At 37.2% G+C, this 13,000-nt stretch overlaps 2 protein-coding genes across 5 annotated transcripts in view; both read right to left on the bottom strand.

The window, feature by feature from the left end:
- Nucleotides 1-4,603, bottom strand: part of zzz3 (zinc finger, ZZ-type containing 3) — a 30,441-nt gene extending 25,838 nt beyond the window's left edge. The window contains exon 1 of one of the 3 annotated variants that reach the window (XM_044133783.1): nucleotides 4,478-4,603. Coding sequence is in view for 1 of the 3 variants with exons in the window: in XM_044133782.1 (XP_043989717.1) it covers nucleotides 3,801-3,807 (7 nt within the window). In the remaining 2 variants the exon portion in view is untranslated. Of the gene's footprint in view, nucleotides 1-3,626; nucleotides 3,766-3,800; nucleotides 4,152-4,477 lie in introns of those variants that run through there. The other 2 variants (XM_044133782.1, XM_044133784.1) reach the window with 2 other exon arrangements.
- A 1,066-nt stretch (nucleotides 4,604-5,669) lies between these two features.
- usp33 (ubiquitin specific peptidase 33) overlaps nucleotides 5,670-13,000 on the bottom strand; it is a 32,568-nt gene continuing 25,237 nt past the window's right edge. Inside the window, exons 20-24 of one of the 2 annotated variants that reach the window (XM_044133785.1) lie at nucleotides 9,930-10,011; nucleotides 8,995-9,103; nucleotides 8,327-8,429; nucleotides 7,645-7,713; nucleotides 5,670-5,889 (exon numbers count right to left, since the gene is read on the bottom strand). In XM_044133785.1, coding sequence (XP_043989720.1) covers nucleotides 5,732-5,889; nucleotides 7,645-7,713; nucleotides 8,327-8,429; nucleotides 8,995-9,103; nucleotides 9,930-10,011 — 521 coding nt within the window. In that variant the 3' untranslated portion in view covers nucleotides 5,670-5,731. The remainder of the gene's footprint in view (nucleotides 5,890-7,644; nucleotides 7,714-8,326; nucleotides 8,430-8,994; nucleotides 9,104-9,929; nucleotides 10,012-13,000) is intronic. The other variant, XM_044133786.1, reaches the window with a different exon arrangement.

Genomic DNA, 13,000 nt, shown 5'->3' with positions numbered 1-13,000 from the left:
GCTGAATAGACTTACTACTCATTATCTGAGCTATATATTCTCAACAAACCCCAAAATAAAACCACATTAATACAGTTTAATTATTTTAAATATTACAGAACATATTGCCTGTTTTCCAAATATTGTGCAGCCCCAGTCATATCTAATATTTTCCTCCAGTTCAGTAGAACCAACCTGCCTCTAAGCTTCCTCTCTTTGGTCACCTCCTGTTTCTTTCAGGGAAATAAAAACATGGCAGCAAATATATATATTCATTCCCACATGCCATGCTGAGATTACTGCTTATCTTGTATAATATAGACTTGGTTTATAAGTAGACTGATATATCTGTCAGGAACGCCAAACTATGATTCCTTCGTACTCAGACGAGATAACACTGTAGACTTTGGTTGGCCAGAAGGCTGTTGATCTCTGCTGTCAGAGGGACCAAACAGCTTCAATCTTTACATAACCTTTCAGAATACCCAAAAATAAAAAAAAGTAATGTACACAAAGCATGACAATGAATTTCCTGACACAATCCAAGTAAAAGCAGAGCCCTTGAATGGGCACTCCCAGTCTTGCTACAATATCCTGCTGGGAACAATGTATGGGTGTGAAAGCCAAGAAACTGCTTCATAATGTGAACAGAAATACAAATTAACATGTAAGTGCGTCTAAGAATAGTTGTGAATTTCCTTCTTGGGTTTTTTGTTTATAAGACACAGCCAGCGTCTAGCGTCAAATATCAAACTAAAAGCTCAAAAGAAAGATTGGGGGAAAAACAGAGACATAACATGGAAGCTTTCATAATAAAATGATTAAAATATCCGACTTTACAATTAAAAGACTTTGAAGTACTCACCTAAACCAAACTATACAATACATACACAAACAGAAGGTCTTGCATTATTATGCAGGATGCAATCTGTAATTAAGTTAGCTTTGTGCATGCAAATGTGTAATTAATTAGAGAGATGTTTACAGATATATATAAAACCCCACTCTGTTGTTTTACACAACTGTTTTTCCTCAAGGATTCACAGTCGGAGACACAGAATGAAATATGCTCCAGATCAGGCTCCATTTAATAAATCTGACAAAAGGAGACAAGAAAAAAAAAAACGTACTCTGTAAAGGTTGTGTTGAAGTGACTTTTACAGAGAGATGATCTCACTGGGCGTCCTTCTACAGATGGTACAGGCATTCTTTCAGTCCACAGAGAAATAACTCACATTTGATAAACTGGCGTTGAGCTGCAGTGCTCATTTACATTACATCTCAATCCATCAATCTGAAGGGCATGCTCTGTCAAAACAAACATATTTAAAACCGCTTTCTGTCCCTACTTTAGGCAGGTTTTTCCTTCTACAATATGCCAATAACAAATCTAGATGCGTTTAAAATTACTCCTACAAGTAAATACAAAAGTGGCCTGGACCCAGAATTACCATATGCACGTATTACTCACACTCCACTAAAGAGTCCAGCTGACAAAGCTAATGTGATTCGTCCATGCATAAAGGAAGCCAGACAGAAGGTTCACCCTTAGACTCGACACCACAAAACCAATTAAGTCACTTCATTTGATGAGCACCAAAGAAGGAGAAAACTAATCACGTCATCAAAAATCATTACAGTTTAATTGAGTAACTATATGGAGCATTTGCTCTCATTTCTTTGTCTTGATAAAAACTTTGTTGTTAATACATTTGTTTAACGCTGCAACCAGTTGTCGGTGGGAAATGTGATGCAAGTCTGCCCAAAGCAAAGTTATCATTTCATTGTGGATTTGGCTGCCTGACCTGAGATCTTGTGCAATCTAACGTCAAGCACGCCTTACAGAGGTGTAATGACCGGAAAGTCGTAAAATCAGGAGAGCAAGTGTCTTGCAAAGTGTTGCTGCAGACTTTAGGGACTGATAGGTTTTTCAGAAGAACAATCTTAAACTTTGCTAAAAACCAATCAGGGTGAACATGCTGACCTCTGAGGATGACATTGCAACAGCATGCTCAATGCCAAGTATAAATAGTTTTCCCTGATGTTTGGAGTGTCTTCCAGCAGGATAATTCAATTCACTTCAAAAATACTTTACTAATCCCAAAGGGAAATTAAAGATTTAAGCAACCTGAACTAAGTTTGCACCCTGCCACAAAGCAAAACAGCTCAGGTCTGGATTGAGGAGAACAACAACAACAACAAATATTAAAGGTTGACAAGGCCTCTGCATTCAGCCAGATCTCAAATTAAATCTAGCATCTGTGGGATGTTCTGCACAAAGAAGCTAATCCACAGAGGCTCCACCTCACAATTCACAGGACTAAAAGGATATTTTGCAAAGATTTTGATGACAGATACCAGAGCACAACGTCAGGGGTCTAGTAGAGTCCACAACTTGACAACAAAAGAAGAGCAACACAATATTAAGTAGGAGGTCATAATATAATGCTTATTGGTGTGTCTTTTACAACCTACACAGAAAAAATCCATTAGGACAATAATTAAGAAACAAAGTAAAAAAATAGTCATGATGCAGATAAAAACATGTCCTATTTATACTCCTTATGTTTTTTAATATTTCTTTGAATTTCCCCTCTACTCTAAATGTATAATTATGATTTTAAATGGTATAAAGATTAATAAAACAAACTTTCTCCAACCTCAAAATTGTAATTGTTTTTCCCCAAATTGCTGGTGCAACCTTTATTTTATATTATGATTATTTCTTCAGGATGGACTAAATGAAACACAACAGTGAAGGTGTCTACAAGAAAGGGCCAAGCAGACTTTACTTCTTGAAGACGTTTAGGTTAGCTTAGCTACAGCATTTGGTCTACAAGCCTGTTGTGGAGGGAGTGAACTCTATTGCCATTATTTGTTAGCATAACAGCATCAGAGCCAGGAAACTGCTAAACCTCCTGGACTGGGGGAATTATAGAAGGATTTTTCTGAAAAATTAAGAAAATTGGGTAACCGTAAAAATCCTCTTCACAAAACTGCTTTACAACATAACCTTTTGTCAGTGGCTTCTTCATATGTCCTGGAATACAGACTGTTACAGGAGATCCCTTCCAACACAGAGCCACCAAGATCTACAAAACAACATTTAATTTCCCTATAATTTCCAATAAAGTCTTTTTGAATGTCTTTGTGGTAATAAATGATGACTAATGCCTTACAGAATAAACGCAACACAAAGATGTATAACTAATAAAACCAACCTTGCTGTAAATGATCCCCTTCACGCCAGATGAGGTTAGTTTAAACTAAAATTTGATGTGTCAAAGCGAAATTAAATTGTTACCTAGCTAGGACACGTGCGGTTGTAATAAACATACTTCCTGTTCCTCTATAATGCGCTTGTTTGGCTGTCAGTTGTGGTAACACGTGTTGATCTGATTGCATTACCAGCATGACAGATTTGGTTTAAAGTATGGCATATTTTTGGGGAAAAATAAACGCTCCTCTCATGTAAGTGAAATAAAACACAGTTTTATAAACAGTAACTGATGGAAAGCGCCCTTGAGTTTTGTAGACTGAAATTTCTTTTAGCTAGTGTTCGCCTCTGTTGCTGACCTGAACTTCCAATACTTCCTAAAAGGCCTGCTGGCAACGTGAAATCCGCGAAATGGAGCTGCTATACGTACCGATGAGAATCGCTCAAATCCCCAACATCCCAGCTAATCAGATGCCGATAAAAGTTGGGAGACGTGAGGATACAGTTAAAACCAGAAAAACTAGACGGCGTTGCCGCAAAACACGTGTGACCCGTTAACAGAAAGTCTGCAAGCAGGTTAAAGTCGGAATATTAAAAATACAACCTGACATTAACGCCAAACCAGAGGACTGGTCCCCCTGAAACGTTAGCGCCGTCCAACTTCCAGGGAGAGCACACTTAATCTATAGCATGTCGTTTAGCGGGCTAAACGTAGCAAACTTACTTGCCATTAGCTCTCAGTGCGAGTTAAAAATGACACATTTTACCCCCAGACGCTTACACATAAAATGCACAAGAGAAATAAGAAATAAAGTTGCACCCTTTCCATGCCAGTCGGCGGATAAATAAACTCGAATCTGTCTGTTATGATCGACTAGTTAGCTGAGTTGGCTAACGTTAGCTTAGCTTTATCTCCAGATACTTTGAGTATGGGAGGGTCTGTTTTAGTTGTCGCTAACCTAATAAAATTAATAATAGCTGCTTCAAATATTTACTAAATCGACATTCAGATAAATGTGATTATACTTAACAGTGTGTTTATATAATTCAGCTGCTGCGTTCAGGCTCAAGTAGCACAGTTAGCCGCTAAGGCTAGCCGCAGCTAGCTGATTGTTCCGCGCACAACTTTGCCGATGTAATTAAGGTGCAGCCACAAATTAAGGCCGCACGCCTTATCTAGTGTGCGACTGAATTCAAGTTTTGACATTTTTTTTCCTAATACAAGCGCCCCGCGGGAGGTCCGTTACTTAAAGGCTTTTGAAGCTGAAGAATTACACATACCTCACTTCCTTAAATTTTCCTCGGTCGCAGCCATGTTTTCGGTCCAGCCAACTAGTCTGGGGTGTGTGTGAGCCGACTCAGCCGCTCTGGTTAAAACAGCAACACTTACCCTGAAGATTTTCTGCCTCTGCAAACTGTAATTCTGGCTATCGAATTACTAAACTAAAGACTGCATATAAACACATTTCCTCTCATTCTCTATCCCCAGAGCGTAACATCAAATATGCACGGTGTTCAGCATGTTTGCATCAAGTTTTAATAGTGTCAGCCAGCAAAATAAAACATCAAGGTAGATCTTAGTCAAATGCATAAACTTGGAATACAGCATTTAGGTGACCTATCAGCCAGCACTTAAAGCTACACCATGCCCATACACAAAAATAATGCCTTTAATTAGATTGCTGATGATTTTCATTTCATACTACAAGATGCTTCCTATAGCTGTACAATTCTGTGAAGACAGACCAAGTTATACAAGAAGCGTTGCATCTACATGCAGTTTCATGTGACTGTTAAGTTAACCTGTGCTTGAGAGATAAGCATGCGTTACAGTCTGCCTGCCAAATATTTTCTACAAAAAACAAACAATTGACATCATATTGAATCACTCTTTTTAGTGATAAATAATCAAGTGCTCAATTCTGACCAAAAAACTATCAGTACTGATACATTCAAATACAAAATAGACACCGCATAGTGCATGCCAAATTTGTGTGTCTACAGAACAGTGCAAAACACAAAAATCATTCCTGAGACTACTCAGCAATTAGTCCCTTCATAACATTTAGATGTTGCCACATTTTATCCTTTCCTTACCATTCTTACAACAGGAATAATGTGCGATATATTTACAGCAAAGTATAATGTGATTCATCGATATTATTAGCAACACATGGACGTACATTATGTGCTCATTTGGTCAAGACAAACAGAAAAGAAATATGGCATTCAGAGGAATTTGTAGCTGCACATACAGTAAATTTAAATGCTTATTTCTGAAAAACAAACAAAAAAACAAAATATCCCAACATGTGAAATATACAGTGCTAATAGAAATTTAAGAGCGCTTTATACATATTTTTACAACATGGCAAGCCTTTTAAGACATGTAAAATCCCTCCGTCGAAAGGCTGTCACATAGCAGTAAAGATGAGGTCCTTTGATTGGATGCATCAGAAATAAAAGTGCAAAATAAAAAGCTTATTTTTATTATTGTATCCATGAATGTTTCTTTGTCTCGTCTCAAGTGCTGTATTAAACTGAGCGCGTCTCCACTTCGATTTTCTCTTCTGACTGCGAGGATTCGGCTTCTTGGTGGCTGACGCTTGGTCGGACCGTCACCAGAGGTCCCCCGCCGTAAATGGAGTGGAGAAAGTTCCACGTCTCTTCAGAGATCTGCCCGGAGTCGGCTCCTGCAAGGCAAGTACCAGAGTAATTAACATGTTTCAAAGTCTTTTCAAAGTAAAAGAAACAGTTTGAGCAAACCATAAAAAGATGCACCTCTTTTTCTCTCACTGACATAAAATCAGACTTAAAGAATCTTTATTACTTACTTTATATCTAAACATTCAGATATAATTTATGACAATTTGGTGGGATTATCTTTTAAATAGTATTATTTGGGTCAAAGTATTTGTCATGTCATGCCAAAACATTGATTTTGTTGTCCTTAAAGATTCACTATTTTACGTTTCCCCCAGTGTATTATAAGCCTAGTGGGCCACCAAGCTTTACTTGGGCCTCCAACAGGCTAAGCATTGCTTATTTAAGTTTTTTTTTTAATGTTTGCACTTTTTAAGGCTTTTTAGTAGGTATTCCGGTATTAATCTTCCAATAACACAATTATGAAGTGATATTTTAAAATTTCCTGTCAATTTGAAACATTTTTTAACCCAAAAACACGACGGGCTGCTGGATGAATGACTGCCCTCGCGCCCAACCACCAGGCTTAGCAGGTTTTCTGGGGGAAACCCTGCAGTATGTAACTTTTATAAACAAATATACAAGTTTTTAACATATTTGATAAATTTGTCACCAAGTTGTGACAGTTTATGAGACAGATAATCTGTGAAACAATCCACCTCCCTTCTGAGCCACTTTTACCGTCTGAAGAAGAGATGCACCGCTCCTGACCAAAAACAACCAATCAGAGCCAGGAGGCGGGTCTTAGCGCTGTCAATCAACCTCATGGTGGAGAAACAACTTACCGTTACAGGAAAACCATTTCTGAGCCATTATTGGTGGCTATGCTAACTAGCCTATCAGTCATTGCAGAAAGCGAAGGCAGGAGTTGGGATGAGCCGCGCTAAGACCCGCCTCCTGACTCTGATTGGTTGTTTTGAGAGAAAGCCGAGGAGCTCAATTATTTCACTGATTATCTGTCTTATACCATATTGTCACAAATTAGTGACAATTTTACCAAAGATATAAAAAAGCCTAATTTGCATAAAAGTTACATACTGCAGCTTTAAGCCAATTTAATTTCTTCCTCTTTGAGTGTCCTTTTAGCACCAGTCAGTTTACGATCTGTTTAATTGAGGAGAATGAAACTCTTACCAGCGTCAGCCAGCATCATCCTCACAAATTGATCGGCACATTTTGCACTAAAACATGTGCAATGTTCGAGATAACAGATGCGTTTATATATTTTATCAATCAAATCAAAATAGTATTTTATCTCTACACTGCCAAATTACATGAATCTGAAAAGAATTTCAGTAATTTTCAATTTTAAGAAGTATTTATCAAACTATTAACACATTAATAGTTTTATAATGTAGTTCTGAGTAATCCTTTGAGGGCATTTATGATTTTGATACGACCCAAAAATGAATATGAACCAAAAATTAAAACTCATCTTGTGGTTGAGTTTTGAAGATCAAATTTCTGATATCTTGGTTGAGTTCTTGTGATTTTTCTACAGTGATACACAAGGAAACACCTTGTTTCCTGGAGTGACATCACGAAAAATAGGTGTGACTCAAATTTAGCTCAGATATTGCTTAGAGGCATAGTAACACTTCAAACCTCTGACTTTGAAAAAATAAATAAATAAATAAATAAATAAATAAAAACAGAACTCTCTAAAAAAGTTTAACCTGATTTTATGTCAGACTGCGTGACAAAAAAGGTTGGGTTTTTTTGTGCGGTGCACATCTTGTTCCTACCTTGTTTGAGAATAAAATGTCCGTTCTTGTTGACTGATATTTTGGAATTATCAATCGGTCCTGGAGAATCTTAAAACGACAGAAAAAAGAGGAGAAACAAGTGGTTAGTATCCACACCTGTAATTTGCGCACACGATGTCTTTAAAGACATTTTAATTGTAGCTAACACAAAGAGCAAACATGTTGAAATGTCAAACATTTCTGTCGTTCTACGAAAAGCGAAGCCGACTCCCCGTTTGTTACTGAGTGAACGCAAATATCAGAGGAGCAGAAGCCAGAGAAAACAAAGAAAAAAAAGACTTTCCCAAACGTTCCAGATGCAAGTCGTTATAAATAGAAATGACAATTCAAAGTGAGGGAAGCCAACAAAATGAAATGTATTCTGACACTTCATTTTGCTGCAGCATGACAGAATCCTGACTCAGGGGACTGAGGAAGTTCTCTGATGAAACATCATGAGGGAAAAAGACTTTTTTCTGCTAAATTAATTACATCCACAAACAAGAAATCTTCTATTCGTATTTATCCACATCTACACCAGCTGATGGTGAGTTATGATTAAAATATTTTCCACATTTTAATCATCAGCACACATCGGTTTTTATTCAATCTTCATATGACCTTTTAAGTAGACATTTAAACGGGACAGGGGGGAGGAAAGGGAAGACTTCAGTCCATTTACCATTGTCTTTTCCTTTGACAAAGCCCTCCCACTCACGAAACCACTGCATGCTGATGCAGTATATGACCACCGGAGACTCCTCCTCCTGGAACGCCTTGTTGAGCTACAGGGAGGGGGGAGGAGCGGCAGAGAGGAAGTGGGGGAGGAGTGAGTGATGGAGACAAGAGGGAGGAAAGGGGACGTAAGAAGGGTGGGGGTAAAACATATTTGAGGATGAAAGGATTTAGAAGAGAACAGATGAAAAACCTAATTAATTCTCTCTGGTAGTTCCTCCAATTAGAAGACAGTCCTGACACCACACTGCGCCAATTTTAATGTTTCACAGAAATAAACTCGCTGTTATTTCCGTCTTCCTGTTTTTTTTCCCTCCAATTCACACGTATAATGCATTTATTTCTCCTTGGAGCAGCGCCTGTGTGAGCGAGGCACTAACAGCTGCATCTGTCTCCATCCATTAATGATGAGGCTTTTATCGGACTCACTCCTTCTCTTCTCATCTCATCAACTGGTTACAAAAAGACTGGAGAATGGGCCTGCATACACCCATTAGTCCTGGCTGCTCGGAGGCACACAATGCATTATCGTTCACACCCATAACAGCTTCTTCTTCTTCGCTGCTTAGCCAGGCGCTATCAGATGATTTCAAACAAACGGAGCGAAAGGCTCACCCGGACAAATAGGTCCAGCTCCGATTTGCGCCGCTTTTCCAATTTTTCTATCTCTATCTGGCATGTGTGGCAAGCGTACAGGTGGTTGACAGCAGGGCCCCCTCCATACCTGCAGGCAAACACTCGGATTAGGTAAACACACACAATTCTACCCAGTATTCTTTGTCTAGTTTCTAGTGCAAAAATCTTAGAAACCTGGAATAAAGTCATTTAAAAGTAACTTATCAGCAAAATATAGAAGTTTGTTTTAAGTAAATATTGTTGAAAAAGTAGTAATTTAATTGGCAGATTATCTGACATATAACAAGACATTTGTCCCATGTGATAAGTGAAAATATATGCCAAAGAAACTAGTAGTTTTCACCAATATTAAAGAATTATTAACTTCACCCTTCTAGACCGGACATGTCGACGACAGTCCAGCCAAATTTGCAGTACCATATATCCACCACACTTTGCACTATCTGAAATATTTCAACAGTTTCTGACAGGGCAGACGTTGCACTTTCCAGCTAGTATCGGGTTATTACGGTAATTTCACCCTCCCCCCGCCATAGCAGGAAGTGAAATTAATCTGAGGGGCATTCTTAATAGACAGTAAATTGAGAAAATAACTTCTAGATATTGAAAGTTCCAGTTGCTATGAATAAATATGAGCAAATATATTTACTCACAGGACATTAAAAGAACTGTGTACAATAAAAAAAAGCAAAAATATCCAGATGGAGATTTGAAACTTAGGACTCAAAGGGTTAAAATAAGCCCCTACACCTTGCTGAAAAGATACTTGTAAGTTAGTTTTGTTGTATTTCAAGTGTAATAAGATAACTGGACTAGAAACTAGACTAAAAATACTTTGTAAGATTTGGTGTTTTTGCAGTGAATCCCACAAGGGAAACAAGACCGCAGCCAGACGGCACCTTTACAGGGCGTACCTGCTGTAAAGGTGGTCCCACACATTCTGGGGCAGCATCACCACCAGATCCTCGATGTACGACGCTTTGTTGGGTGGCACGCCTGACAAGACAAAAACAAAACAAACAGACTCAAAAACAGTTTCTTCACAAAAGCAATCAACACCCTGAACTCCCACAGGCACTGATTATTTGGTGGTTGTATGTGTGCGTTTATAGCTATGAGCATATGTGTGTCCATATACAGCTCTGAAATAAACTAACAGCCCACCGCACTGAACCCTGCTGAAAACCTTCTGGTTATGCCACCAAATATTGATTTCTGAACTCTTCCTGAGTTAAAACAGTTTTCTTGTTTCTAAATGAATATGAATTTGTTTTCTTTGCGTTATTTGAGGTCTGGAAGAACTGCATCTTTTTGCTATTTTGCCCATTTCTCATTTTCTGCAAATAAATAAAAAATTTTTGCTTTGAATATCAGAGACATGTTGTCAGTAGTTCATAGAATAAAAGAACAATCTTAATTTTCTTCAAACATATACTTATAAAATGCAAAATCAGATAAACATCACCATATCACCATATTTTTGTTTATATTGTGTACATTTCTTACATTGTTTTCGCTGTTTGGGCGCTGGCTTTAATCTAATGGTACGTGTGTAAAGTGACAAAAAATTTTATTCTAAAACAACACAAAGATTTAGTCCAAGTGAGAGATATAAATAACCAAAATTTAGTTGTTTTTTTAAAGGTTTTGTTGGCTCTAGTGGTCTTTTTATTTGAAAGTAGTTTGACATGAAAAAGGGTAATAAGAGAGGGGGAAGACATGCGGCAAATGTCAGGCTGGGAATTGAACCTGCGACCACTGCCACCACTGCCACGAGGACTAAGGCCTCAATAGGTGGGTTGTGATTTGCCCCTGCACCACCACAGGACCCCCAAAATTTAGTTTTTATGGAAATCAAAATGCACCGAACCCTCAAGTATCAGGAAAGTTGCATTTTTTTAAAGAACAATTTTACTCCTGAACACTAATAAAAATTTGTCCCAAATATTTAAAAGTGACCTATTATGCTTCCTTGAACAGGTTACATAGATAGTTTATATAAAACATGTTCATTACATTTTTGCACAAAATTATTCTTAAGTAATTATATTTTTTGTCTAGCCAGTTCTGTCTATTTTAAACTGTCTTAGGGCCTCTCGACACTTTAAATCCAAATAAGCTGCTGCTGGCCACGCCCCCCAACTCAATGTTTACAGTTGCAAGTGAAAATGGCTGCAACCAGATGCACAATTATACAACAGTACATCTTTGAAAAGCATTAGTAGAGCCTCCAGCAGAACCAACAGCAAGAGGTTTCTGGATGGTAAGTAAACAACAAACACTTGTCTTTTCCAGCAGCCATTGTACAGCGCATGCAGTAATAAAACCAGCTGACCCAACACGTTGGAACTTAGTTGGGCTAATATAAAATAAGATAGTATGATATAATATAAAATTTGCCGGGAAATGGGATGGACTTTGCTGGGGTTGCTAGGTAACGGATGTTAAATAAGGAAGATTTTTTAAATGATTTATTGGAGTGTGCTTCATAACATAATTTTGCAGGTGAAATACTTACAATATATTAATTTTCAATTAATAAAACTCAATAATATTTTACAAGGAGCAAATCAATCTTGCTAAAAATGTATTTATAGTTTGTAGTTGCCTTTAAAGCCTGACATTTACTGTTTCCTCTGGCTCAGAATAAGAGTCCCAAAGAATGACAAAACTTAAGAATATCTTTACATCTAATGTTTCAAAATGTTTTACTCTTTGAACCTGCTGTAATGAAATTTAAATTATGAATACACAACAGAGCACAAATATGTCACCATCATAATGTCAGTGTGTGCGAATGACTCTTTGGAAAGCAATAATTGTTGGCTAATATATTCCTAGTATTATGAACCTGTACTGTAATATTTAGTCAGTTTGACAGAGTCTCACAGCAGCAGATGAGCTACTGCGCCCACTCACTGCTGCTGGCAGAAAAAAATGCAATGTCAGTTTTACTAATATTATGCAGACCTAATCCAAATTTAAAGAGCTGGAGCAACTTGCCAATCTAATAAAAACAACAAAAAAGCAATTTTGTATAACTCTAAATTTAAAAAAAAAAAATAAATTTTAGCAAAAGTTGAACCTTCATTATTAAACATATGTGAAATTATCTATAACTTTAGAATTAAAAATTAGGACAACAGTGTACATTTTAACTTTGCGCGTTTAAAACTGATTAAAATATAATTTTTTCTGTCTTTGTTCCTTTATGCAAACACAGTTAAAACTTGTATAACATCGGAAAACAAGGTTGACACTATAAAGCTACAGATATTCTGCAGAAAAGCTTTACAGCAGAAGATTTATCTGTGATAAGTCAAGACAATGAACAGCGTGATTAAAAGGCACTTGAAAGCTGCACAGGGCTCTAATTATAATAATCAGGATAAGTCATTAGTTTTCAGGGTAGCGAATGTTTGAATCCTCTTTTTTATCTAAGATGATTAAAATTCAAGAGAACATTTTCAAATAAAATAGTGAAATGACAGTCAACCATATGAAGGTATTATTATAGAAAACCATTTCCTGAGTGCATATGCTGCCACAGCATGCCTGAAAATACATTTCTGAAGGTGAGAAACTGTTATCCTCTGTCAGAAATACTAGAACTGGTTGCTTTAGTTTTACTGCACTGATATTATCTCTGTACCAACCGGATATGATGTAGCAACCTGCTGGTATTTCTGTTTTTGCATTCTCTTTATTGTAGGGTTTCATCAACTCATATTTAAGACTTTTTAAGACCATTATGAATGACATTTAAGACCTGTATCGAAGCAGAAATGTAGAAAACAAAATTGCATATTTTATATTAGCACTGTATTTTTTTTTGTGAGAATTGAAAACAACAGAGCAAATGGCAAATATGAACAGCGACCAGCTAATTGGCGATAAATTTCCACTTATCCACAATAACCAGAAAAAACTACCTAGCAAGCTACCAAGGGTATATTAGCAACTTGCTACCGGTGCCTTCAATTAT

Source organism: Gambusia affinis, linkage group LG12 (assembly GCF_019740435.1).
Source record: "Gambusia affinis linkage group LG12, SWU_Gaff_1.0, whole genome shotgun sequence".
NCBI lineage: Eukaryota > Metazoa > Chordata > Actinopteri > Cyprinodontiformes > Poeciliidae > Gambusia > Gambusia affinis.
The sequence above is the reverse complement of the archived record's forward strand: the minus strand, read 5'-3'. Positions and strand labels throughout refer to the sequence as shown.